At 47.1% G+C, this 25,371-nt stretch overlaps 10 protein-coding genes and 1 non-coding gene across 11 annotated transcripts; 6 read left to right on the plus strand and 5 right to left on the minus strand.

Annotated features, from left to right (window-relative positions):
* Positions 1-2,201: 2,201 nt before the first annotated feature.
* FOIG_08637 (uncharacterized protein) lies at positions 2,202-3,622 on the plus strand (the record flags this gene model as incomplete). Its single annotated transcript, XM_031208698.1, has 2 exons — positions 2,202-2,433; positions 3,228-3,622. The coding sequence occupies 2 exons, from the start codon at positions 2,202-2,204 to the stop codon at positions 3,620-3,622; spliced, it is 627 nt and encodes a 208-aa protein (XP_031061704.1).
* A 532-nt stretch (positions 3,623-4,154) lies between these two features.
* On the plus strand, positions 4,155-5,153 carry FOIG_08638 (uncharacterized protein; the record flags this gene model as incomplete). Its single annotated transcript, XM_031208699.1, has 4 exons — positions 4,155-4,409; positions 4,459-4,725; positions 4,772-4,867; positions 4,920-5,153. 4 exons carry the CDS (start codon positions 4,155-4,157, stop codon positions 5,151-5,153), a joined length of 852 nt encoding a protein of 283 aa, XP_031061705.1.
* Positions 4,623-5,942, minus strand: FOIG_08639 (uncharacterized protein). The gene is made up of 2 exons (XM_031208700.1): positions 5,905-5,942; positions 4,623-5,851 (listed from the first exon to the last, which is right to left on the minus strand). Exon 2 carries the CDS (start codon positions 5,793-5,795, stop codon positions 5,202-5,204), a length of 594 nt encoding a protein of 197 aa, XP_031061706.1. The 5' UTR covers positions 5,796-5,851; positions 5,905-5,942; the 3' UTR covers positions 4,623-5,201.
* A 596-nt stretch (positions 5,943-6,538) lies between these two features.
* Positions 6,539-7,889, minus strand: FOIG_08640 (uncharacterized protein). The gene has a single exon (XM_031208701.1). It carries the CDS (start codon positions 7,708-7,710, stop codon positions 6,652-6,654), a length of 1,059 nt encoding a protein of 352 aa, XP_031061707.1. The 5' UTR covers positions 7,711-7,889; the 3' UTR covers positions 6,539-6,651.
* Positions 7,890-9,597: 1,708 nt separating this feature from the next.
* FOIG_08641 (uncharacterized protein) lies at positions 9,598-10,914 on the plus strand (the record flags this gene model as incomplete). Its single annotated transcript, XM_031208702.1, has 4 exons — positions 9,598-9,789; positions 9,841-9,922; positions 10,004-10,400; positions 10,449-10,914. 4 exons carry the CDS (start codon positions 9,598-9,600, stop codon positions 10,912-10,914), a joined length of 1,137 nt encoding a protein of 378 aa, XP_031061708.1.
* Positions 10,912-13,153, minus strand: FOIG_08642 (uncharacterized protein). Its single transcript, XM_031208703.1, has 3 exons — positions 12,461-13,153; positions 11,812-12,406; positions 10,912-11,758 (listed from the first exon to the last, which is right to left on the minus strand). Exons 1-3 carry the CDS (start codon positions 12,935-12,937, stop codon positions 11,547-11,549), a joined length of 1,284 nt encoding a protein of 427 aa, XP_031061709.1. The 5' UTR covers positions 12,938-13,153; the 3' UTR covers positions 10,912-11,546.
* Positions 13,154-14,778: 1,625 nt separating this feature from the next.
* FOIG_08643 lies at positions 14,779-14,860 on the minus strand. Its single transcript has one exon. It is a non-coding gene; the product is annotated as a tRNA-Ser (tRNA).
* Positions 14,861-15,065: 205 nt separating this feature from the next.
* FOIG_08644 (uncharacterized protein) lies at positions 15,066-16,589 on the plus strand. Its single transcript, XM_031208704.1, has one exon. It carries the CDS (start codon positions 15,187-15,189, stop codon positions 16,399-16,401), a length of 1,215 nt encoding a protein of 404 aa, XP_031061710.1. The 5' UTR covers positions 15,066-15,186; the 3' UTR covers positions 16,402-16,589.
* Positions 16,590-16,795: 206 nt separating this feature from the next.
* On the plus strand, positions 16,796-19,838 carry FOIG_08645 (uncharacterized protein). Its single transcript, XM_031208705.1, has 2 exons — positions 16,796-17,933; positions 17,986-19,838. Exons 1-2 carry the CDS (start codon positions 17,882-17,884, stop codon positions 19,686-19,688), a joined length of 1,755 nt encoding a protein of 584 aa, XP_031061711.1. The 5' UTR covers positions 16,796-17,881; the 3' UTR covers positions 19,689-19,838.
* Positions 19,839-20,640: 802 nt separating this feature from the next.
* On the plus strand, positions 20,641-22,031 carry FOIG_08646 (uncharacterized protein; the record flags this gene model as incomplete). The annotated part of the gene is made up of 2 exons (XM_031208706.1): positions 20,641-21,768; positions 21,828-22,031. The coding sequence occupies 2 exons, from the start codon at positions 20,641-20,643 to the stop codon at positions 22,029-22,031; spliced, it is 1,332 nt and encodes a 443-aa protein (XP_031061712.1).
* An 89-nt stretch (positions 22,032-22,120) lies between these two features.
* Positions 22,121-24,873, minus strand: FOIG_08647 (uncharacterized protein; the record flags this gene model as incomplete). Its single annotated transcript, XM_031208707.1, has 2 exons — positions 22,121-22,901; positions 22,949-24,873. The coding sequence occupies 2 exons, from the start codon at positions 24,871-24,873 to the stop codon at positions 22,121-22,123; spliced, it is 2,706 nt and encodes a 901-aa protein (XP_031061713.1).
* Positions 24,874-25,371: the final 498 nt, after the last annotated feature.

A 25,371-nucleotide genomic window follows, 5' to 3' on the forward strand; every position in this document is an offset into this window, starting at 1 on the left:
GACCAAACCCAGACATATTCCTCTTGTGTAGGCTCCTGGAATCTCTATGTTAGTTGCAGAGCAATATAGAAGAAAAGAAGTAACAGATACTTGCCGCATTGGAGCCGGAAAATTTATTTACCATTGATGCTTTTGTTAATTGAGTTGTGGCTTGATGAACTTAACATAGGAAAGCTTGTGCTTGCTAATGAGAATAATTAATAGGAAAAGTGAGTTCTTATATCTCGCAGATCCTCTGCATGCTGAATCGAACCATCTCAGATTTCCTTTCTTTGACCATATTCAGTGTAACCTCGCATCTCGAACATTCTGCTCAATTTTTTGAATCAGTGCGGACTCGCCTCAGGGTCAGTTATCAGATGCCTCTCACTTGATATTCGCGAATACCAGGCACAGTGACATACTTAGAATTTCAGGCACCATTCCATTGCTTTGAATCAGTGCAGACATGCATCTAGGTCAGTTATCAAGTGCCTCTCACTTAGGATTCACCCATACCGGGCAAAGTAACATTTTTATAATTCCAGGCATTATTCATCACTTTGATTCAGCGCGAATGGGCGTCAAGATCAGTTACTACTTGGGAGTAAAATATCCCAGTCACAGTGACATTCTCAGAATGCCCGGCATTAATTCATCGCGAAGGTTTAACATACATCTGAAATGAATAGGGGGTTTCTACACCCAGATTTCTCCACTGAATAATCACCAAGCTAAAAGAAAGTATATCTTGGTCTCTGGCTGGGATTGATACTAATTTTAAGATTTAAAAGAAACGGTAAATATGCTATCTAATACTGGCTTTTCTCTTAATCTGAGATTCATTCCCTAGCTGACTTTCCTATAGAGATTGCAATATTAACGGCATGCTTTGTTTCATTCAGGGTATTTAAGATGAGTCATAGGAATGCTAATTATCTAGTAGCCACAGTATGTCCATGCCCAGAGTATTTGCTCGTCTTTCTTTGCATAATACTGGCTTTAATACGCGCCAGAGGTTTGTAATGCTGAAGTTTCTGCCGCTGCATGCCTTTTTTTTTTTTTTTTTTTTTTTTTTTTTTGAAGCTTTCAGTTTGTTCGATTTTCAATATTTAGCATCATATTAGGTAAGAAATATATGTCGTTTTTTAGGTTTATAAGATATACAGGCTTATAAGCCAAGCTCCGGTCATGGGGACCATAGTATCTGGCTGGCATAGCCCGCTGTTGAATAAGGCTTTGCAGCCTCAATCAATACCGGTATATCCATGGAAAGACACTTGTATGTTTATCAAGTCTTCTTAAAAGAGACATCAGGTAGTTTTGTAATTAGTTTTATGTTTACTTAACAAGTGGATGTGGGATTGTGAGTGAGGAGGACTTTTATAATACGACATCGACTACAGGCAGTACTGAGTTCAAGCTTAAAATACCTGACATTAAGTCTAACTAGAACATGTAAACGGTAATTCCTGAGCCTGAGGATCAGGAGCAATTCAGCATGGAGGCCGGCGTACTCCGTGACAGCGTATTCAGGTATGGACATTGTCGACTTAAATAATATTCAGGGACAGAATATTTAACCTGGATATTCTGTTTAGATATTTTTTATTATTTGTTTTACTTTCCTAAAGTATTTCCCGAATATTATAATTCTTCATCAGATAATTTTAATAAAGATCTCTAAATAGAATAATTAACTAAAAAGATTAGTTAATTTAATTTTTAGAAAACTATATAAAATATAAATTTTATATACTTTTATTAACATAGGGCCAAGTTTCTAAGTTCTATGTAGCAATTACAAGCTCTTGGTGATAAGTTTTGACAGCAAATAACATATGCGTATTGCCTTCTGGAAGCTTGAGTTAACTGGGACTTTTCCGTGTGTTGGCTTGATATGTCTCGTTGAGGTGTCATAAGCTCTAACTATCAATCAACAGCGAATAACACTAAGTTCTGCGTGGTGAATATAAGCTCTCAGCGACAGGTCTCAGCTGAAACAGTGATTAACACATCTGGATCTTACCGTGAATGGTTTATCGGTAGAACAAGGCATCAGTCACTCGAAGTATTCCTCAGTGATGCTCAGAACAACCATCATTGTTGCATTATGAAAGCTCGTCTCGCGACCTCGCATCTTTGACTGGGACAAACTCAACAATTCATTTACATAAAACCTTTTCCTGCTATCAAGAACTGATCAACCACTTCTAGCAATCATGCCCGATTTCATTTCAGGCTATAAAACCCTATGTGGAAGCTGGCTGGAGCAGCCAAATGTCATCGTGTCCAGGGAAGGGAGTTCACAGTTACGACGGCGGAAAAAGGAAAAGGCGGACTGGATTTGGACATGCTGCAGTTGTCGGACATCACACATTGAATCTTCCATGATCCAATGCACTGAAGGCAACAAATCGAGATGCCAATGTTGCGAGGTAGAAGAGAAGAGTGGTCAGAGAACGACACCCAGATCATCATCAGTGGTGACACCACGGGAGACTCGGTCGATTTTTCCAGTCAGAATACAAGGACATAAGATCTGCTACCATGATTGGAGGGAGGGCTGCCTTGAGAATGATATTTAAATAAAGTAGCATACTCATTTTCAAGAAATGCCATATATCTGTTGATGTGCTAGATTCGCCTTGCTTGTGCGTCCAAACCCCTTCAGTGAGAGAAATTCTAAAGGCGATCTTGCGAAAATTACGTATTAATGGTGAAGCCAAGTATTGTACGGTCTGGGTTCAATTTTATACATGTCGTATCATGTCATCGTGTGACACTGCCTGTCGTCTAATATATCGTCTAATGTAACCATAATGGAAATTATCCATGTTACACCTGTATACCTGTAAAGTTCCACGAATGAAGACTCTACCTTTTTCTGCCTAATATGTTGTGTCGCCTTGATAGTGGCCTAGCTACCTATATAAGAGTTGTGTCCACCCCCCGTATTATCACATATCTGAACTTTTGGAGATTCATAGTCGAGCCTTGTACTACCAACCATTCTCTCATCTTTCCCCCTTCGGAAAATAATTTATGGGTTGGTATTAAGGCGAATCATTTATTAATCATTTATAATAATAAAATTACTAAGGAGTTTCTTAGGATCATAATGAGCAACAAAACGACCACAAAGAGACATAGGCACGGCCCCTTAAAAAGAAAAGTGAGAAGTCATGATAAGCTGGCGCAGCTGGTAGACTATATAAATAATCAGATTCTCGCTAAAAGTGCTGCAGAGTCTGAGAGAGTCAAAGACAATAGGAATCTTCAACAAAGCCCGGAGCTTACGGAAGGAATGCTTAAGATTTTGAATGATATATACGCTGATCCTGAAAAGATTGGGGCCAAAAGCTTGGTTGGTTGGTTCATGACCAACGGTGGCAAGGAGCCCAGACGTAGGTATCAAGCCGAAGTGGTCAACCATTTCTGTCACTCAAACGAGCTTCAAGAACTACAGTCCAACAGCTCCAATATCTCATCCAGAAAGTCATGTCTTATTGATGATAGAACGAGTAACGGCATAGTTTCGACCAGCAATGGCGACCGGAAGCCTCTGACTTCCCACGGAATGTATATTAGACTCGTGGAAAAGGTAGACCTCTCCGCTTCCCAAATTGAGCATCAGTGGTAATTGAGATATTAGAGATTCCACGAGCCGCCATCTAACGGGGGTTTCAAAAAGCCTAACACAGACCGTAGACTGGTGTAAGAACTTCTAGAAGCCTCTACCGTCTTTCGAAACTTCCATGCTGATATAACTCTAGCTTTATTATGAACCCAGATAGCCATGCATTGGTCAGTGTAATGGCAACGGCTCCTGGGTATCAAAGGAATGCTTTAGTACACTTTCTATACTCATATGTTTCTTTTCAGCCTTATATAGGAGTCCTGTCCAAGGTAAGCGTGACGCACCATGTAAAATGCTCCATTAATTTAACTTATTCCATATATAGCCACAAGGTCTTGTCACATATGAGCTCTCATTCCATTTGCCTTTCTACTCATGGAAATTGACCCAACATGAGCCACGAGACATACGGTTCAGACGAGATGGTAGTCCCCTGAGAAAGATTCATAATATGAGCTGTCTTCGAGGCAATTCTCCGACATGCCCCACGATCGACTACCTTTGTCAAGCACAAATTGCAGTATGCATTACGCCAATGGACGACGGAATTTGGACTGGCTATTGTTTCGTCGATACATACTTTCAATCTGAAGATGAGAGGCAATGCGTTGAAGATTATTGTGACAGAGGCATGCAGGTCGACCCTTTTACCACCGGAAAACACGATGCTGATATGCCGATCTTAAATCCCGACGACTACTTCCTGATCTCTCTTCAACACCAACTAGTTGTTTTCAAGGACGAATGGATGAACACAGCACAAAGATTTAAAGAGAGAGTGGAAACATATGTAATAACTCCAATGCTCCGGATTTCGAACACAACTAATTCTTGCGCAGGTCGATGAGTTTGACTTTGCATTGGCTAGCAAAGAATCCCGACAGCCGTTGGCATGGCTTCGGCATGCAAGACGCAAGTTGACCGAGCTGGTCGTGTGCTTGGAGACAACCATCGACTGCTGGGATAACTTCACTTATCCGGACCATATGCAAACACGCTATGGACGTCAATCAATGGTGTCTATTGAGCAGACTTTCGCAGAAGCAAGGAACTGCTTAAAGGAATTATACAATATCCGCACGCTTTGTGACGAGCACGAAAGAACAGTAAGGCAGTCCCCAATGACACGGGACGACACTCACACCAACATAGCTAAATCTCCACAACATCGACGAACAATACCGGATTTCCCGCATGCAGGCCCAAGTTGCTGAAAGTACACAAGTTCTCAGCTGCTTTCTACTCTACGTGTGTTTATCACGTACGATGTGCGTGTAAATGTGCTGATTCACCTTGGCAGGTTGTGTCGCCCATTACCCTTGCGGCGGCAATCCTCTCTATGCAGGAGGAAGCAATCCCTGACTTTTTGGGACCTACCAAGCTCTCGTTCTTTTTGTTGACGCCCATGCTGATACTTCTTGTTTCTTTGGTTGCTCGGTTGGTTCAGCATTGGGACAAGGTTCAACTGTACATGTCCCATCCAGGCAATTGGGTTCAAGGTCGTAAAAGAGATGTCAATCTTGGGATCGTCTAGTAGTTTGTGGGGGTTTCTGTTTTTTATATACTTTCTTTCCTCTATAGATCACTTTTCGTAAAGTCCATTTGCACCTTGCTCAGCGACTCCTTGCGTTGTGACAGATGGTCGTGTCCAATCAAGCTGCAACTCATTCATCGGCACATCCCACAGAATCTTTTGCTCGTCCTTCACCACGACAAAGCCCGCCTTCTTATAAAGATACAAGGAAGCTTCCTGGGTATTCGATGTAAAAAGCGTAACTTTGTCGAACTTCTGCTGCTCGATAAAATCCATCGCTGCCGCCATCAAGCGCTTCCCTACTCCAAGCCCACGAGCTCGCTCATCAACGATGAAGCCACGTATTTGAGCCGTGTTGGGCTGTTGAAGGTGCTCTGCGTCGATCAAGATAGTCCCCACAATCTTTTGAGTGAAGTCGGCGGAATTGTCGGAGGGTGTTGACTGAACTGCTGCGAAAATTTGGTTGCGGGGATTGGTGAGTCTTTGGATGAGGTCGGCCCAGCTTTTGGCGAGGGAGGTTTCGAACGCAAGACCCCAGGAGTTGTATGGATGGTAGTAGGCTATGTGCATCTCAAGACATCTGGCTAGCAAGCCAGGACGATATCCTGGCTCAATGGTGACGTTTGACTCGGGGATTGTCATAGTTGTCGCTAGATAGGGCTTGATTAAGGAGTAAGATAGGCGAAATGCTGCTGACACTGTCCACATCTTATCAGTGAGGAATGCAAGGCCGAGGGGTCAATTGACACACGTCACTGTTCATTGCTTACAGGTCTTGGCACGCCTTTGTGGTCAATCTTGTCAATTTCATGTCAAAGTGCGGGGTATGAATCGCTTCAATGTCAATTGATGAGCGGTTCCTATGTGACCAAAGCTCCGATCAGATGGCAACATGTTAATCGCAGCAACCAAGCATTACAATTGAGAGAGGAAAGGACAGAATTATCGCCTGCTGCCCTGCATCGCACCCCTACAAGTTACAAAATCTCGTAATTGTTGAGGGTCGTCTTCAGGGTAAGTGGCGACAGGCTTCACAATCCTCCAGAACACTCAACTTTCAACAATCTAATGTAACAAATCCACCAGACAATCTGACCTTCCTAATCCAGGCACAAAACGCAAGGAGTTGAATCCTCTTCCAGATTTCATGAACAGGCGGGGATGGTCCACAGTAACGCAGAGAGTTGAATCCCTCTGTCAGTACACAAAGCTGGGGTGCAGTGCATGACCAGCCAATCCCTGCTGATGAAAACACTGGATTACAGCGCCTTGTCGCCAGTGAAATTTAAGGTCAACGGTGGAAGAAAAGCTTGAGTACCATGACACACTTTGAAGCGCCAAGCGCTGCTGTCAAATGAAGGAGCATTTTCATAATTAATAGCACAGTAAGATTCAGAAATGGCCAAGTATTGTAAGCCAGTTTATATTTAATGGCAACGCTAGTATGCAAATGCCCGCCTAAATTCATCAACTATTTATTTTTATCCACCCAAGCTTCTCAAATGATGAGCTTAGTGAGGAGCTTGCCCTGGTTGACACCGCTGAACAGCTTCATCCAAACCTCAGGCTGCTGCTCAATAGGCGCCTCAATAACTGTCTCAGCAGCCTCGAGCTTGATGCGACCATCGGCAGTGGCGCCAATAAGCTCGCCAAGAATGGCGGGCACCTTGTCCATATAATCGAGCATAATGAAGCCGCGGATGGTGATCCTGCAGGAGATAAGCTCGAACCAGTTCTTGAGAGCCATGGGCTCGTCAGAGTTATATCCGCTGACGGCACCGCAGACAGCGATGTGGCCGTGCTTCTTAACGCGGGTCAGCATGGCGTCGAGGATGTCACCGCCGACGTTGTCGAAGTACACATCGACCTCGTCGGGAGTAGCAGCCTTGAGATCCTCAAGGAATGTAGGGCTCTTGTAGTTGAGACACTCGTGGGCACCGATGCTCTTCACCCACTCGCACTTCTCGTCAGAGCCGGTGATACCAATGACTCGCTTAGCGCCAAGGATCTTGGAGGCGATCTGAACAGCCATAGAGCCAGTAGCGCCAGCAGCCGCTGAGATGACAATAGTGTGCTCGGGCTTAGCCTCACCGGCATAGTACAAGCCGGTATACGCGGCAAGACCAGAGGCGCCAAACGCACCAAGGAAGTGAGTGGTGGGCAGGCCGTTGGGCAGGGGCGCGAGGGCCTGGGAGTTTTCGGCTTCCAGGATGACATATTCGCTCCAGGTGCCCAGGTGGAAATCCATGCAGAGATCACCGACCTTGAACTTGTCCGACTTGGACTCGACTACCTCAGCGATGATGCCGGATCGCATGGGTGAACCGAGGGGTACTGTAGGCACGTAGAAGCGCTCAGGCGCGACGGTGCTCTGGATAAAGTTCCTTAGACCAGTGTCGTTGGAGAAATACTGGACTTTGGCGAGGATCTGGCCATCCTTCAGCTCAGGCAGTGTGACGGTCTGCAGCTTCCAGGTAGCGTCTGGGCCAGACAGGACAGGCTCCCCTGCAGGCTTGTTGGCGAGGACCCATTGCTTGGTGGTGTATGAGGATGTCATGATGATGTGTGGGAAAGTTTAAAAGAAAAATGTTTTGTTTCGTGGGTATAGTTGCTGACGGTTTGGTGGAGATAGTGGTATGCTGGTCTGGTTTTACGAAAAACGTTGCTTCTTAAACCTAGTTCCGTCCAGTCAAATACAGCCAAACCATACTTTATAAGGACGACGCGAGTTTGCCGTGATTAAAAAAGCTTCGTTGCCGTGCGGTCTTGGCCTAAACCTTTACGGTGGCGGTCTCCGGGGGGCATGAGGGTTGCATTTCCGACGAAGCGTTCTAGCAGGGAGGACCCTTGAGACCTCCTTTCATGCATGGCAGCGTCCATGCGACGGGGACATTGAGTAAGGGCACCGACAACCTGGATTGTGGGCAGCCATAACGTGGCGTGGCAAGGAAAAACGGGGGGTTGCTGTGACAAGGAAGGATGTGATGTGATAGAAGGGTTTACGGTATCATCCAGAAGCACGTCAACGTTTCGATCGATATTTCCGAAACTCAAAATTAATTCCCATATGTGAAAAAGGCGTTTTGCGACCGTTAGACTTGTGCCAAACCATCGACGGGCAGCACGGGAAGCTTATCTTGCAGTCCTGTATTTGTTTCCCCTAGTGTCGAGTCAGTGCGGTTTTTTTTCTCTCATTGTGCTCGAGCATCGGCGAACTGCGCTCTTCTTGTGCAAGATCGTCACTCAATCCAGGGGATAAAACATGATCCGTTTGGACAGTGAGCAGATTATTTTCTACAGTAGGCTAACGTTCTCCGAAGGATATTTTCAGGATGCAGGCTAAAATCTCGTTTTGAATTCCATGTGGGTTATATATGGGGAACACTGGGATGTATGGAGGCGCTTGACGGCGGATTGTTCACCAAGTGGTCAATGAACGAGACGGGACGGGCCCCAGAAATACTCCGCTGTTTCTAAATTCTTGGCGAGTAATTTCAGTCGACCATTTCTTGAGTCTTTCTCTCTTTATTATCTCGGGAGGGCCGTTTTTTTGCTTTTCTCCGCATTGTCTGTTCTCAAGCCCTCGGATGATCTTAGCCCTATAAGACTTTGTTTTATAATGTTTAGGTCAGCTGGCCAGTTCTCTTCGAGACAAGACGGTGAGCTTGTTCTTCAGCCCTGACACTGTGGTTTTTCGCCATGGAAGCACTAGAAACCCGGCACTTTCCCGGCTTTTCATTCGACCCGTTTACGATGTTACGGCTGCGGGAGTCGAGAAAGTGTCTTTGATAGTGGAGTAGTCTGTAATCAAAATGTTTCATGCGGCAACTTCGGTTCGTTCGCCTGTTCCTGCACCAATATTCTGGATGCCAAGATGTTATTTTACGTATCGTCTTTTTCTTCCATTGGGTCGCAAATGAGCCTCCCACGTGAGGCTCGGATATACAACGCCAACCGAAGCATCCAATCCATCCCCCCTGAGTGTATCAAGACCCAGCATTGAGGCTCCTCCCCCCCATTGCCGCGCCAAGTCCCGTTCGCCACGGATCCGTCATCCGCGCTGGCTAAAGGGCCCTGTCAAGGATCTCCTTGCCTCGTCACTGCATCTTTCCAAGGCCGTTGCCCCCAAGGATCCCAGGGTTATCCTTCACGCAGCGGAGCCTTTGCACTCGAATAGGTAAGGAGACCACAGCCAAGTGCAGACTCGTATGTCTTGTCTCAGTCATCTGTAACAAACCAGTCTCATTTGGGCCAAGTTTCCGTTAAAGAACCCCCAGCTAATGCAGGTCCTTTTTTCCCAAGCCGTTCGCTTGGAGTAAAGTGATCGACATGACCTGCTTATGGTTCCTGTTTATATAAGGAAGAATGGGTTCCTTTTAGTTCCTCCCTGTATTGTGAATTTCTCTTGTTCGGCGTATTTGTTTCGCTTTGAGTGCTTCCCATCATGTCGGCGGAAGCAGTTGAGGTGATATCGACACCGCAGGTTTACATGCCCATATTGGGTTATGTCAAAGCCGAACTTGTCATCAATTGTTTGATCGTGTTGTTGGTTCTGATCGTCGTCACTCTGCGGGTCATTGGAAGACTTATGGGACCTGGGCTTGGATGGGATGATGGATTCGTTATTTTCGCAACGGTTGGTGACTTATCTCTGGCTGAGGTCGGCCATTACTGACTGTGATTGCAGCCGCTGGGCGTGGCGATGTTGTGTTGTCAAGGACTTTTTGCACCTGTTGGAAATGGTTACGAATTAGCGAAACACCCTGAGCGTGCGTTCCCTCGCCCGCAGTCGACTACCGATCATCTTCCTCTGCGCTACGCCAGTATCGTTTACTAACTCTTCGATCCAGTCGCCGCGAATATTCCTTTCATCCTTAAGTTGACATTCTGCATGCAAGCCATTTATGTCACCCTTCTCGCCTCCGTCAAAGCGAGCATGTTGGCCTTCTTCATCCGAGTCTTCCCAACAAGCTTCATGCAAAAGTCATCCAAGGCTGCCCTCGTCTTTGTCGGCATGTGGCTCATCGCCTATCTCTGTGCTTGTATCTTCCTGTGCAACCCAGTCTCTGCTCAGTGGACTGCTCAAGGAAAGTGTGGAGCGTACATCCCCATGATTCAATCCTTGATCGCTACCAACGCTATTGGAGACTTGATCATTATGGCGCTTCCTATGCATAGCGTTTGGAACTTGAAGACACGCCGTGCGGAGAAGATTGGTATCACCTCTTGTTTCGCATTGGGTCTTGCGTAGGTCTCTTCACTCTTGATGTAAGAAGTATATACTGACTCGAACAGTTGCGTTGTCTGTGCTGTCTTCCGACTCATCTACATCTCAACCGTCGATCTCAACAACAATGTTACAGGAACCATGCCCACCACCATCTTCCTCTTCATCCTCGAGCCTAACCTGGCCATCCTCTGCGTCAGCATTCCCATGCTGCGACCTTTCTACGCCAAGTACAAGAAGCGAATGGGGGGGTCTCGATTGGATGAGTACTCTACCGAACGGTCAACAGGATTCAGGGACGCCAGCCGATCAGGTGCCGCCAGCACCCAGCCTGAAATCGCTCGAGACCCAAACTTGTCGACCTGGGAGATGGATGATTACAGGCCGAATGATAAGCTGCAGCACGGTTATGCTGTTGCAGGATTCCCTGATGAGTCAGGGTCGGAGAAGAACCTGACTGTTGGATCTTCTGAGATGAAGAACAACGAGATCAGTGTTGAGACTCGATGGACAGTCACTCACTCTCGAAAGTAGAGTAATCATATCATATTAGTGTATATAGCAGGCAAAATTCTGTATCTGTCTCAAAAATAATATCTTTTCTACCAGTTGGCTCAACGTGAAGCTCCAATCACTCTAAAGGCATCAGGCCACAGCTCTGCTGTGAGAAGATACCTCTCATTCAGTCGTAAAACAGTTCCCCTCGCGTGAAAGATGTCAAACAGCTTGGACCCTCGACCCGAATAGGTAGGTTCAGAATAGCTTATGATGAACTAAGCACGCTCCGTGACCAGGTACTTTTCTCGTCCAGGCCAAGGTCTCTTGTCGCCTTGCGCTTCTAGACCTCTCCGGCCGATAATGAATGAAGATCCTAATAGTAGTGACCATTAGTACTGTGGCGATAGTACGATTTCTCCCAAAAGAGGGTCTTGACGATGCTAGCCCCTATCCCCATCGCAGACTAGGACCATCGTATGCCATGTAACCTCAACGGCAACAAACAACCGAGATAAAACAACCCGTAAACCAAGTTATATTTGCAAGTTTCACGAAGGTGGACAAACTACAAGGCATGAGATGAAGCGGTGAAAAAACGACTTGTGCAATTTCTAGCATAATAACCGACACGCTCCCATCCCAGGATATATAACTCCGTATTATAGACATCAAACATCATACCCACTTGGGGTGGAAAAGAGACCTCGAATCGACCTTTGTTTCAGATCTGCTTCCGCGACGCCTCGAGCTGCATCTAAGCTTAGACAGTATTTATCCTTTGCAATAGAGTGGTATCGCTTTAGGATATCGGTTGATTCCAATTGCTTCTGGTCCATGTACTGGTAGTGAGCGGCTAGAGCGTCGCCTTGAATCACAACAGCTGACAGAGAGTGTTAGTGTTGAAGTATAGTGGATTGTTTATGGGAGACTTACGTCGCCGGAGCTTCTTTGGGAGATCGAGAACAATCATGTCCTCGTCACCCCGTCCTTGGGGCCAATTTTCAGGATCCGTGTCCAGGATGTCATCACTATAGATGCACATGAAGTTGATTCGGATTCGATCTTCATACATAGTCCAAGTTTTCTCGAACTTGTACAGGTCTAATTGGTTCTTCTCGATGTTCTCAAATAGCGACATGTGCATTTGGGAAGCGATAGCCCAGTTGCGGTAGCTATCGCCCCAAATGTCGTACTTGAGTTCTGCAGCAGGAGTCTGATCAAGCATCGAATCGTCAGGGACTCGCAGCCATCGATGATGAGGCCAGGAAGGAGGTTCATTCTTGAGTTCCCACTTGTACTTCTTGGGTCCATCCCACGAAGGATGTCGGGAAGGTCTCCAGTAATCAGTGGCGTTTGTGACGCTGAATGGCTCAAAAGCCTCTGGGAAGTATGGATGAATGGCACCCATGCGCATATGAAAGAAGCCAAGAGGGGGGTTGTTGATGATATTGCCAGAGACAACAAAGTCTTTGGGGTTTTGGACTTTGCGTGTGACAAGACTGGGGATAGCGTTGTCGTCGATCCAGACCTGCGAGACAAGTGATTAGTGTTTAGCGAACCAAGGCATTAATATTGCACGTACGACATCATCGTCAATCTTGACGTAATACTTTCCACGGTCCAACTTCTTCCATATGTTCTTGTATGTGTACGTCCCTGCGATCTCGTCGGAATAGATCTTCTTGTATCGATCCGGGTTGGAAGCCAGGATCTCTTCGAGATATCGGAGATCCCCTTTTTGCTCAGTGTTGACGACCCAGAGAACTTCGTCGAGCCATCCTCCGTTTTCGACCAGATTACGCTCGATGAAGCACTTCATTATTTCAACTCGACTTTGTCGACCGTAGAATACCAGTCCGCTGACGGTGATGTTATCTGGCTTGACATGTTTTGACTGCTTCGTGACAGAGACAGCATGGTGATGAGGTCGATGAAAGTCACCAAAGGCCGGGAAGCTGTAGTAAAAAAAGAGAAAACCGAGAGCATAGATTGCGAAACAGGCCACTATACAGTTACGCCATTGTTTCTTGCTCTCTTGGAACCGACCAAACATCGACATCTTGTCGTCGGGAGGAGACGAGGTGGCCGTCGGGTGACTGCCTGGGTACGATCTAGCCCTTAATAACTGGAGGAATTAGTCAGTACTGTAGGTTTGCCATGTTACAAGTTGAGTCGTGCAACACGACTCGACCTGTTCTGTGTGCAGACTTGACTTACAAGACAAGCGTACAGCGCAACACTGAATGATGCGACTCTGCCTAGATCCCCAGAGCAGGGGAACAGCTGGATCTTATTTCAAGTGCCCATTATCACAGGCCAACGAGAGCTGAAGTGGAGAGCAGGGCCTAGATTCCGAACGGTTTTGTTAGTGTGGAATGATCGAGGCTTGCTTACAGCGGCCTCACCATCCGAAGTTGCCAAGTTCAGTTGGTTCGGCTCCACCAGATCCGAGTTGCCGAATTCGACCTCCGACTAACAAGACCCTGAGTCTATACGCTACAGCCACTACGAGGTAGTAAAAGAGGCTAAACTGTCTTTTACCTGCAAGGCACAAGGGATGCGCTAAAACAAGCGTCGCCCTTATCGCGGGATTTGTTGGTCTTTCGTCATCCCTTGACATGTCTTACAACAGCTGCTCAAACCACTCAAACATAAACAAAGATGCCAAGATGTGTTAATGCAACGTTCAATAGCACAATATTCATCGTTGAAAAAGACGATTGAACCCTTGATCTTGGCAGCGATTTTCGGTATCGTGCCTGGGACCTGGGCCTGGTCAACGGGGCCCGCGCGTTTGGAATGCAGGGCCAAACTATCAGGTTACGCAAACAGCAATCAACACGACAATCAACAAAGACCAACGATTCTAGCCCCCCACACAGCACAAGCCACGATTGGTTCTCTCGTAGTTTCCGGCATCTAAGTTTCCACGCTTTCGTCGTTTCTGACAACAATCAAGCTTTTTGGGGCGCTTCTAGTAGCTGAGAGCGTTTGGCATGCGACGCTGCCTTCCGAATGCTTCTTTGTTAAGCGAATTTCTTGAGGTCCAGAAGTTAACCATGCCGCTGGCTTGTCCGTAGAGCATGCCATGCGAGAGATATCACATTTCTAGACTTTCTGGTTCTTCAGCCCTGCTGCTTTGGGTCTGGACATCCCGGGGAACTGGAAGCTGGGGATTTCTTGATCAGAATTATAGAGCTAAAGCAAATCATATCATGCATTTGTCACACCACCTCCCTTGGCGGCAATTAAGCTCTTTGGTCCTCTGAACAAAGGTGAAATGGGGAACGCGTCAGCGTAGTCTTGTTGGATCTAGTGAACTCTACATATCCCCCTGCTGTGAAGGGCTGAGCACGATTTCTTCGGTGGAGTTTGCTTCCACCGAGGCGTCTAACATTAGATGCCGTTCAAACGATCTTTTTCATGTGAAACTAATTCAACCTAAAGGCCTTTAAAGAATTACGGGATCTTGCAAGTAGGTTATTGATGAAGCATAGGTGTATGCTTAAACGGTAGACATAACGGGTACTCTTCAACCTACCCTAAATTACTCAGAAACCACCTGCTATTGCATTATAGTAGTTAAAGAGCATATTTCAAATTGTTGAAATAAATAATAGAGTTGTAGACACCACGGAGAAGGTTTACAGTTGAAATATAGTCTGTTATAAACTGTTGTTGAATAGTAAGCTCTTGTCCATTGGTGTGTTAAATTATTCCATCATACATAAGAGTAACATGATAGTAAGATATTATTATTAAATTACTGCAATTATATTTCTACTCAACTAACAAATTCGATACTTTCAAGGAACAGTTCAAACTAAGAAAAAAGATAAACAAGTGGAAAATTGTGATAAAAATAGTGCCAGACTGGTGAAGTGGCCAAAAGGAAATATTCGACGTGGGCCTGATTCGAACAGACGCCCCCGAAGGGAATAGATTTCTAGTCTATCGCATTAGACCACTCTGCCACCACGCCTTTTTAGATACTGATGTGCATTGATATCATGATTATAACATACGATTCCACTTCGCATTAACCCGTCGAAAGGCTGTCTGGATTCATGCCATTTCCTAAATAAGTTGCTAAAACTCTCGCAATTTGTTTCTTTGACTCATCAATCCGAAATTCCTTCCTTTTTTCCACGTGCAATCATTCTGTATCACATTCGTCATCAGCGAAGTGGATTCACTCCCCAATAACCACCCTCTGATTCGCCCGCTCGTAACAAGCCCATCTCTTCTCCTCCCTCACCAAAACGTAAACTCAAAAGTTCGCCAAGGATTATAATTAACAACCAGAAAATGCTCTCTCACGAAAATGAATACGAGATAAACACCCATTCATCTACCGCGCACTCTCATGCCGATTTTCCGTGGTACCCCTTGCAGACTCGTATTCAAGATGTCATCGCCCCAGGCAGACTCATAATCGTCGGTGACGTACACGGCCGTCTGCCCGAACTGAAGAAATTAGTGGAAAAAGTCGCGTATAGCAAGCCCAATGGCGACAAACTTATTCTCGTCGGGGACTTGATCAACAAGGGTCCTGATAGTCCGGGTGTTGTCAGTTTGGCGATGGAGCTTGGGGCGAGTGCGATAAGAGGGAATAATGAGGACAGGGTGCTTGCTGCGCATTCTGCTATCAAAAGGGGGGAGGATACGAAGCTTGTTGAGCGGTTGAAGAGGCTGGCGCTTAAAGCGGAAAAGGAGAATGACAAGAAGGATGGCGAACCGGCCCCATCCGAGACGAAGGACGATTTGAAGTCAATATCACCAGAGGACCTCAAACCTTACAGTTCGGAAAGCGACTTTACAACAGCCGCCAATCTTAGCGATGAGCAAATTTCCTGGTTAGCCTCACAGCCGCTAGTTCTACGGATCAAACTACGAAAGGGAGCAACATCACCGCCCTGGAACTCTGGGACTCTGCTTGTCGCGCACGGCGGTCTAGTTCCCTTACTTCCACTGGAAGAACAAGATTCATGGGCTGTCATGAACATGCGAGGACTGGTATATCCAGACCCAGAGGCTACTGTCACCGAACCCATTCGAGCAGGTCTACTCAAGGGAGCCAAGAGTCGGACACGACGCTATGCGGCATATGGCGATGTCAATGATGCTGATATAAAGACCGAGCTATCAAAATGGGCAGATATTGTTAATAACGGCAAAGGCTTCAGTGGTCAGTACAAAGAGGGTGTTATTGGATTTCCTCTCGAAACCCGAGAAGGCGATTGGTGGATTGATGCTTGGAATCGATGGCAGAACTCGATTGGGGATCCTGAGAAGCGAAGTATCGTCGTTTATGGCCATGATGCAAGAGTTGGAATACAAGTTGGCGCAGACTCGCCCGAGGTTGCAAGATACACCTTTGGTCTGGACTCTGGCTGTGTATATGGGAAGAGCTTAACGGCTATGATCATTGATGAGAAGGAGGATGGTAAGGGACTGTCGCATTCGATAGTCCAGGTTGATGCGATCAAGAAGGATGAAGGAAAAGAAGGAGAGGCGGTCTGATATCCCCGACCAATTGATCAGCTTGTAGAGGAGGATGCGATGAGGGCTACAGATCATCATCGTTGACTGCTGCTATTGCTATCCAAAATCTCAGACTTCGCTACGTCATACTCTAGTGCGAGTCAACTCATACAAATGTGACATACTATTCGCCTTTAAACTGTTGGTTTTGTACAAGTCTTCGTTTTTACTTACTCGTGTGAAACATGCTGAACTTGATCGCTTTCGGTAAGCGTCGTTGCTACCAAAAATGATGCTCCGATTTTGGTCCGACCTAAGCCATTTTCACGCCCTACGCAGAGCGTCACGCGCCATGGGCTACCTGCACTGATTGGACCAATGCTATGTTATTATTCGCGAATGTCACCAACTTATACAAGAGCAAAGATGATCACAAAAAGATGTGGAAAGTCGAAGAATAGTTATGATACCGATAGAATCATTGGGTTCTTTTACCGGATCGAGATTTGGTTAACTCGAATGTGCCAGAACTCTTGCGTTGGTATATGCCAGCTTTCCGGCTTGCCGGGCTTCAAGGTGCAACATTTGGTCAAGAATGAAATCCCGTGATGGTTCTTAGATAGCTCCGATCACGCTCGATGTTCTGTAGTAAGAACGGATGAAAGTAATGATCGGTGCTCGAGCCTCTTCAAGCGACACTTTGTGAGCTGTAGCTTCAATGTTTAAACAACCAGGATCGGATCGCCATCGTTAAATGTAGATATTTCTCGATATGCAGAGTCGAATGGTGCCATTATCTATTCATTTGCAGAGCTCATGTAGGCTTGTCGTGCTCCAGCTTAAGTATAGTTGTTGCGTGATGAGAAGCAACAACTATACTAAAGCTGGGGTACTGCAGATATGAGCATATCACTGACCGGATATTCGAATAAGAAGCTCTTGAAGAAGCGAAAAGAATTAGCCGGCTTGCAAGTCCAACGTGTTGTCCACTGCCATCGTAAATGGCTTCAGCGCCACCAGCGCTCAGAGCTGCACCCAGTGAGTCAGACCGTCTCCAGAGAAAATAATGAACCAAGAGTCCGTAGAAGCAAGCTCATACCGCTACATTGACGCATGGCTTTATCTTCCCAGGGGATCTGATGAGATAATCTTATCTATGACTCGTCAGGTATGGAGAAGGTCTGTGCAATGCGCATGAGTAATCACTTTAATATGGCAAACTATGGAGAAGAAAAGTCGGAGAAATGCCACGATTGCGGCTGAAAAAAGCAGATTATGCCAAGGAGGTAAATCGCCTCTGACTGTTTCGCGATGGAGACGTAGTATCGCATATTCGGTGTCACGAAATTTGGTCAAGGTGGGGGTTAGTGTCACTCCGATTCCGGAAAGTCAACGACGCCTTTTTGTCATCAAGAAGGCGCTCGATGACTGACTTTGCCTGGCCTCAACACCATCGCAAACTACCTAATAACTACAGGCGATTGTCCGCAACTCCATTGCAGGGACATAGGCCGAAGCAATGGGGTCCAGTGCACCGAGACGGCCGCCGTCGGATGACGTTGATGGCGATAGTAAGCAGATTTTCATCTCGGGTTTGAGATCCGCTAATGCGTAACCCGATAGTCTTGACCTTCTCGGAACTCGATTTTGCAAGACTTGGCCTTGCGAATAGGACTATTGATGAGAGAAACACGCCAATTCAGGACCAGGGAGCTCAGCAATCGTATTTTCCGCCTCAGAATGATGAGTTTTCGTTCGGTCATGAGCACCTCGATTTCACGGATGACTTGCTCAACTCCATGATCCCACCAGAACAACAAAGTGAATTCTGGCTTGATCCTGCATTGAGCCTGAATTCGTGGGAAACACCCGCTGCGGCACAGCCACCAACTGGGGGAAACATCTCGCCATTGGCAACATCGGGTAATCGAGCGGGAACTCCGACAACGACATCCCCATTTGGAGTTCCTGGATTCGGTCAATCGTTCAACGGTTCTCCGATAGCTGAGAATTCCCAACGCGGACTTCCACGGAAACGGAGCCATTACTTTCGTCGTCAGCCTCATCGAACGGGGAGTGATCCGATCTCAATACCTCGCCATAACCATCAACGCGACAGCGCTCTAGATCCTATGCAAAGATGGCAAGAATCGCCCCCGGAAGCTGAAGCGGCGTCACTATCTGCCATTGCCGATGCACTGAAAAAAACACCGTTGAGAACCCGCTCATCCGCTGGGAGCCTAGGTCGAAGCCGTGTCGGGAGTCGCGCAGGGTCAACACATAGTTTAGGAAGTGCGACAAGCTGTTCTTCCGCATCGGTGGGATCACCTCAGTCTGCAACTCGAAAAGGTTCTTTGAAAGGGCGAGTCACCAAGTCAAAACGTTCTTCTACCGCTAAAGGCAAGGAACCCCAGAACAGACGGTTTCCTTGTACGTTTTGCTGCGACAAGTTCAAGAGTAAGTATGACTGGGCTCGGCACGAAAAGTCCCTTCATCTCGATCTTGCAGGCTGGCGATGTGCTCCTTTCGGAGGAGTAGTGGTATCTCCAGAGACAGGGCGAAACCATTGTGCATATTGCAGCCAACTCGACCCAACACCAGAACATCTCGAAACTCACAACCACGCGGGATGTCAAAATGACGATAAACTTCCTGTCTTCAGTCGAAAGGATCATCTTACCCAGCACCTTCGACTTGTCCACCACGTGAAAACGGTACCGGTTATAGATTCGTGGAAAGTCGAGGGACCGCCTGTGAAATCGAGATGTGGAATTTGCGGTCTTCGAATGGAGACGTGGAAAGAACGAGTCGAACACCTGGCGAAGCACTTTCGAAAGGGTGATACGATGGCTGATTGGAAGGGCGATCATGACTTTGAACCGCATGTTAAAGCTCGTGTGACGAATGCACTGTCACCTTATATGATTGAGGTCGAAGGGAAATGTCCCGTGCCCTTCTCAGCGACTGATCCAAGCTGTCGAGACCATCTTCTCCAGATTCGAGAGAACGTCGGACGAACAACGGATTTTACCGATGGGAGTTTGAGTAATTTGGACGCGGTAGAGGAAACCGTAGCGCGACCGCAACGCTCAATGACACAGGATAGCAGCTCCATGGCCTTCCCGGAGTTTCTGGTTCATCATCTTGGGAGATATGCGCAGCGACAGATGAGTCTCGGGGTTATTCCGACCGATGAGATGTTTCAGACTGAAGCGAGGAGAATCGTTTACGATACAGCGGATCCATGGGATCAGACGTTGGCGGATAACAAAGACTGGCTTTCGTGTTTTAAAGAGCATCATGTTAATGGTTCTCCAGGTAACTGAGGGGTTCTGGAAGACGGTGAAGAGGACATTCCTTTGGACGTTTTATAGGTAGATTGGAAAATTGGTGTATGTACCCCTGGACTGGGCATTGGATTACGTTATAATTAAAGGCTACATAGTAATAAATAAGATTGATGGTTTATATATGAATGTTCCTCATCGGTACGCCTTATGTTTGATCAATGTCAATGCTAGAAGGCGTAGGGCGTAGGGCGTGTTTTCTAGAGCGAGGTTCGGCTTCAGCACGCGTATCACGGCCAATGAACTATGGAAGAATAAATATCCGGCGTTGACTCCTATCAAAGATGGAAGTGAACATTCGAAAGGTTCAGTAGACGGATGTAGTTCTGTTCAAAGTAGGGTTCGCGTTGCTTAAACTTGTGAAGCCACTATGTATTTATTCTATTTATAGCATCGCTAGCCCAAAATAAGAGAACCCTAAATCTTGTAGCGTACCAGCATTGGGGATCCATGAAACACAAATAAACAGAAAGAAAAGTTAATAAAGACAGTGTTGCCACACGCATATCTCAGAACAGCATTCAACGCGAGAATGACAATTGCCTATTTAGGAAATACGATATCTCCGCGCAGTGACACAACCCGATGACTTATCCGAGAGCGGAAACTCCGCTGTTCTCCGTTGACAAAGAGGCAAGCCGAAGCGCCCAGTTTCCACAATAAAAATGTGATCACACCGACTGAAAAGATTGCGCAACACTAAAAGATAAGGTTAAAAACTGAGGAGTTGTTATCCTCGTATGTGATTCTGTAGATTTCATTGTAAAATTGTGAAGATGAAGGTGCCGCTGTATGCTAGCGCTGGTGTTGCGACTTCTTGTGTTGCGTTCCTTTTTGGGTATGTTCTCCAATTGTGACAGTTCTGAGATCGGTTGATTGTCTGACTTGCTGGTTTAGAATGGACACTGGAAGTATTGGCCCTATCACTACTATGGCTTCTTTTAAGGACACCTTCGGCGACTTCTCCGCGACAATTCACGGCGTTATTGTCTCAACAATTCTCATCCCAGGAGCGTTGACGGCACTCATAGCCGGCGCTTTAGCCCATCGCTTCGGACAAGTGAGACTTATCGCTATCGGTTCAATCATATTTGGTGTCGGTGCTGCTATTGAGTGTGGCGCTCCTTATCTCGGTGTCTTCATCCTGGGTCGGCTCATCAAAGGCATGGGCGAAGGCCTCTTTCTGAGCAATGTCTACGTGCAAGTTTCAGAAATGTCCCCATCGAGAGTAAGAGGCATCATGACTGCACTCCCCCAGGTTGGTATCACCTCTGGTATTGTGACGGGGTACTTCACCTGCTACGGAACATCACGACTTGGCAGCTCGTCTATCACATGGCGTCTACCTCTCGCCATTGTTGCATTTCTCGGCGTTCTTCTGTCGATGGTGGCTTTCATTGTACCACCGTCTCCGCGCTGGCTTCTCTCAAAGGGACGAACGGACGAAGCTCGAACGGTGTGCCGAAAGCTTGGTATTGACGAAGCTGAAGAGAAAGAGCTGCTCGCTCAGATACAGGATACTGCTGGTGGTTTAGATGGTGAGACATCTCTCTGGCACGAGATTCGACAAACTTTCCGAGATTTCAGATGCGCGTTCTCGGCACCATATCGCGGAAGAACAGCTTTTGCCTGCTTCCTTATGGGAATGCAGCAACTTAGCGGCATCGATGGCGTTCTGTACTATGCCCCCATTCTTTTCACAAAAGCAGGTCTCAGCGGTGAAAAAGCATCGTTCCTGGCATCTGGAGTTTCTGCCATCGTCCTTCTCGTTGCCACATTTCCCGCGACAATCTTCGCGGATCAGTGGGGTCGGCGAATGCAAAGCATCTTAGGTGGTGTCCTCATAGTCGGCTTAATGGTGATCATGGGATCACTGTATGCATCTGGGCAAGTTCATCCAGACCACGGTGCTGGAAGATGGGTTGTCATTGTTTGCATCTATCTCTTCGCCATTTCATTCAACCTCACTTGGGCCATTGGCTTCCGAACGTGGGTTGTTGAGAGTATGCCAAGACGAACGAGAAGCAGTGCTTCGAGTCTTGCGCAGAGCTCGAACTGGGTAAGTGAAGCCTTTGAGTATTTGTTGCTAAAAAGCATGCTGACATACCTAATCGGTAGACTGTCAACTACATCGTCGCTCTCGTGACACCAGTGTTGCTTGATGAGTCTTCTTTTGGTGCGTACTATCTCTTTGCCGGATGTAGTCTGGCGACGACTGTTATGGTCATTCTTTTTATGGGTGAGACAAAAGGTTACAGCTTGGAGGAGATCGAGAAAAGGCACGGGGAAACGAGGGAAAAGAAAATCCCATTTAACCTTTGAAACCATGTCACATAAGGATAGCTTTTCCTTGAAATAAGAATAGAATAATGCTTAAATACTCTCATATCTATCACAAAGAAGCCCAAACTTTACAAAAGTTCGCCTGAGTGGATCTGTAGTCTGACAGACCCAGATTTAGGGAGAGGTACGATCCATCCTCCTCGCCCCTTCTCAACGCCAACATCCTTTTTCGCTTCGAGTTGCCACTCTTCATCACCTGTTGATTCAATCCATACCGCGGCTTTGGCTGCCTTGGGAGCACCCTCCGTCTGTGACAGCGTAAGGTCGAATCCCTTCCGAGCTCCTAGGCGGAAGCTGAACTGGCTGATGCATCCAGCATCAACTGTAACCATAACTTTGAAAGGCCCAATGAATATTCTCTTTCTTACAGCATCCTTTGGCTCAACAAAATACTGAGCTCCTATATTTGTGAGTTTACCCCCAAAGGCGACAATATCAAGATCCTTGTCATCGGCGACGTAGGTGCCCGAGTTCAATACCGTACCAATCAAGCCACCGCCATAATCACCGGTGATACCATCCCACTTGAGAGTATCCGGCCGTGAGTGAAACGCGGCGCTGGGAAAGCCATCTTGATTGATGTTGGTGAGCGGCGCAGACGATCCAGCGTACCCAACACGGAGGAGGTAAGTGTCAGAGGAGTTATCTCGAAAAGCTGAGAGAAGAACTTGAGAGTTCAAGCCAGACCCGTAGTGGTGGATCTGTCGCTCGATTCTTTGGAGCTTTCCTCCGTAGACAAAGTCCCAGTATCGACGCGCATTGCCGTTCCATCCCCAGTGAGGTACGTTGGGCATATATCCCAGGACACTGTTGATCGTCTTTTGGACCGAGTCATCGAAGCCGAAGTGCCTATCAAGTTAGCAATAAACAACACGTCGGTAGTACTTGGATCTTACCTGGTCCAGTAGTATACGCCTTCCTGGCCTGTTGAGTCCCATGCCATCTCACTTCCATATGGAATGTCCTGCGAGTGCCAAAGCTCAGCGCGCTTCTTCATCGCACTCTCGACAGCATCTGCTGCAGTGTCATTACCCTCGCGCTTCAGACCCGTCAGAACCTCCCCAAACACTGTCTCGCCCATCAGACCAACGTCTCTGTATGACACGTCTTTCTGGGTCATCCGAATAATGGTCTTTTGAGCCTGGTCCAAGTACCAACTCCAAGATTTGGATGTTAGCTCGGGATATGCTCGTGCGACACGATACATGGACCAGTAAGCCACCACGACGTGAACATAATTGTATGCACGATCGAGGCTCTCCGAAGCTTCTTTGTTCCATGACGTCCAGGAAGTCCAGTCACTATCCTTACTATACGGGTAGTCCAGTTTAGGATCGTAGTAGAAAAGTGACTTGCGCACTCCGTAGTCTTGCCCTTGAAGTCCACCCCAAATCGTGGTTTGAACGAACTCGTCCAGCTTGGCGATCTCTTCAGCATTTGGCTGAACCACCTGCTTGAGCATGGCAGCGACATAAGCACCAGTACCACCTTCATCACTGAGACCTGCAATCCAGACCCGTGGATCCTGCTCGACAATTGCGCCCTTCTCATAGTCGTAGGTCATGACCGATGGAGATCTCTTGAAAGGATCCGATGAATCATTGAACCAAGCCTTTGTAGTCAAGAAGCTTCCAAGGTCATTGAGGGTCTCTGATGTTGTCTTCGTAATGTAATAGTGGACAGCCTGCACCTTGCCATCATTGTAATTGATGCTGACGCGAACTCGTCCCCAAGCAGATGATGATGGGTGAAGTCTATACCCCGTTTGAAACCCTTTATTAGAATTCTGGATTCCAAGTGCGCCTTTCGGTGAAACATCGATTGAAGCAACACCACTATCGCTCAGAGGAAAGAGTTCGGCAGGTAGGTCTCGAGGGATAGTGTATCCAGGAACACCAACTACAATAGGGGTTCCGGTCTTGCGAACGGCTTTATCAAAGTCGCGAATGGACTCGGATAGAGAGAACCGGACACCAACCTTGAGCGACTTGCCAGGCTTCAAAACTTTTGAAGTTGGTTCGTTCCAAGGCTCTTGGTTCTTCCATTCATTCTCTGCCCACGCCTTGGTGAGAACCTGCCACTCATAGAACCCTTCGAAGGTCTGACTTGCATAACCAGTTGACTCGAACCAAGGTTCTTTCAGATCTCGGTAAGCCTCCAGTGGTGTCTCAGTTCCGTTCAACGGCGTGACGACGAGACCATTGCCAGTACCTTTGACCGGTGCGACACGGATGTGGCCGGCGTCCAGGCCGATGTAGGGATCTGCGAGAGAGCAGTGGGCTTGCATCTCCTCGGCTGTCCTGTTGGTGAAGATACTGTTGAACTCAGCTGGGAATCCCAGGCTTCCAAGCTCGATATTGTCGACCCCACTGTTAGTGATGGTGAAGCGAAGGCCGAGGTCACCTTTAAAATCGAGCCATTCCCGAGTGATGTTCAGAGGGCTATCTGGTAGTGTCGGGCCAAGATCTGATGATGCAAGAGCAGTTCCCGTGCTGACATTATTCACAGGCTGCCGCTTTTGAGCAGAATCACCGCTCGTCCATGCTGAGACGCCTTGTTTGCGATATCTGTACGTGATGTCACCCCAGTGATACTGCCCATTCTGGGCGCGAGCATCGATTCGATCAAATGGTAAGAAGTCAAAGGTGTCGTCTGCCGAGGTCAGCGATACCAGGACTTGAGCGTCGCGAACGATGCGGGCTTTGAGGTTCTTGGTCTTGATGTCGATGTAGCCATTGCCGAGGCCAAGGTTGTCTTTTTGGGCCAGCACCGACGGTGCTGCGAAGCCGAGAACTGCGCAGAGCTGTTTTAGAGAGGGCATTTTGACTGAGATCACCTCACCGAGAGGGGTGCCTGTCCTCTCGTTGCGACGGTGCGCCCTTATAGGGCAGTGTGATCTGTGGTAAGGTTGAGAGGTTCAAAGAGGCTTCGGCCCCAACACAGAGGTAAAGAACACAAATGGGCAGTGTGATCAATTACAAAAGTTCCATGCTTAAGCCGAACTGGTATAAGTCGGGCATCATACTAAAGTTACACCGGATCATTATGATCATCCTCGACTTAGGCATATTAATTGAGGCAGTCTGGGAGGTTGATCACTTGAATGGTCTATCATGATTGGTACGCCTGTAACGTGTTTGATAAGCGAGTGTCCCAGATAAGCGAGTGTCCCAAAAATCCCTCACCTTATATTATCACTATTTGATCAGATAATTCTCAACCACCCAACATGTCAGAGTCTTTATATGAGGCTAGGATCCTTCTTGCCCTCCAGGCTCTCCAAAATGACCCAAAATTAAGTGGCCGGAAGGCCGCAAGT

This window comes from Fusarium odoratissimum (genome assembly GCF_000260195.1).
Source record: "Fusarium odoratissimum NRRL 54006 unplaced genomic scaffold supercont1.13, whole genome shotgun sequence".
NCBI lineage: Eukaryota > Fungi > Ascomycota > Sordariomycetes > Hypocreales > Nectriaceae > Fusarium > Fusarium odoratissimum.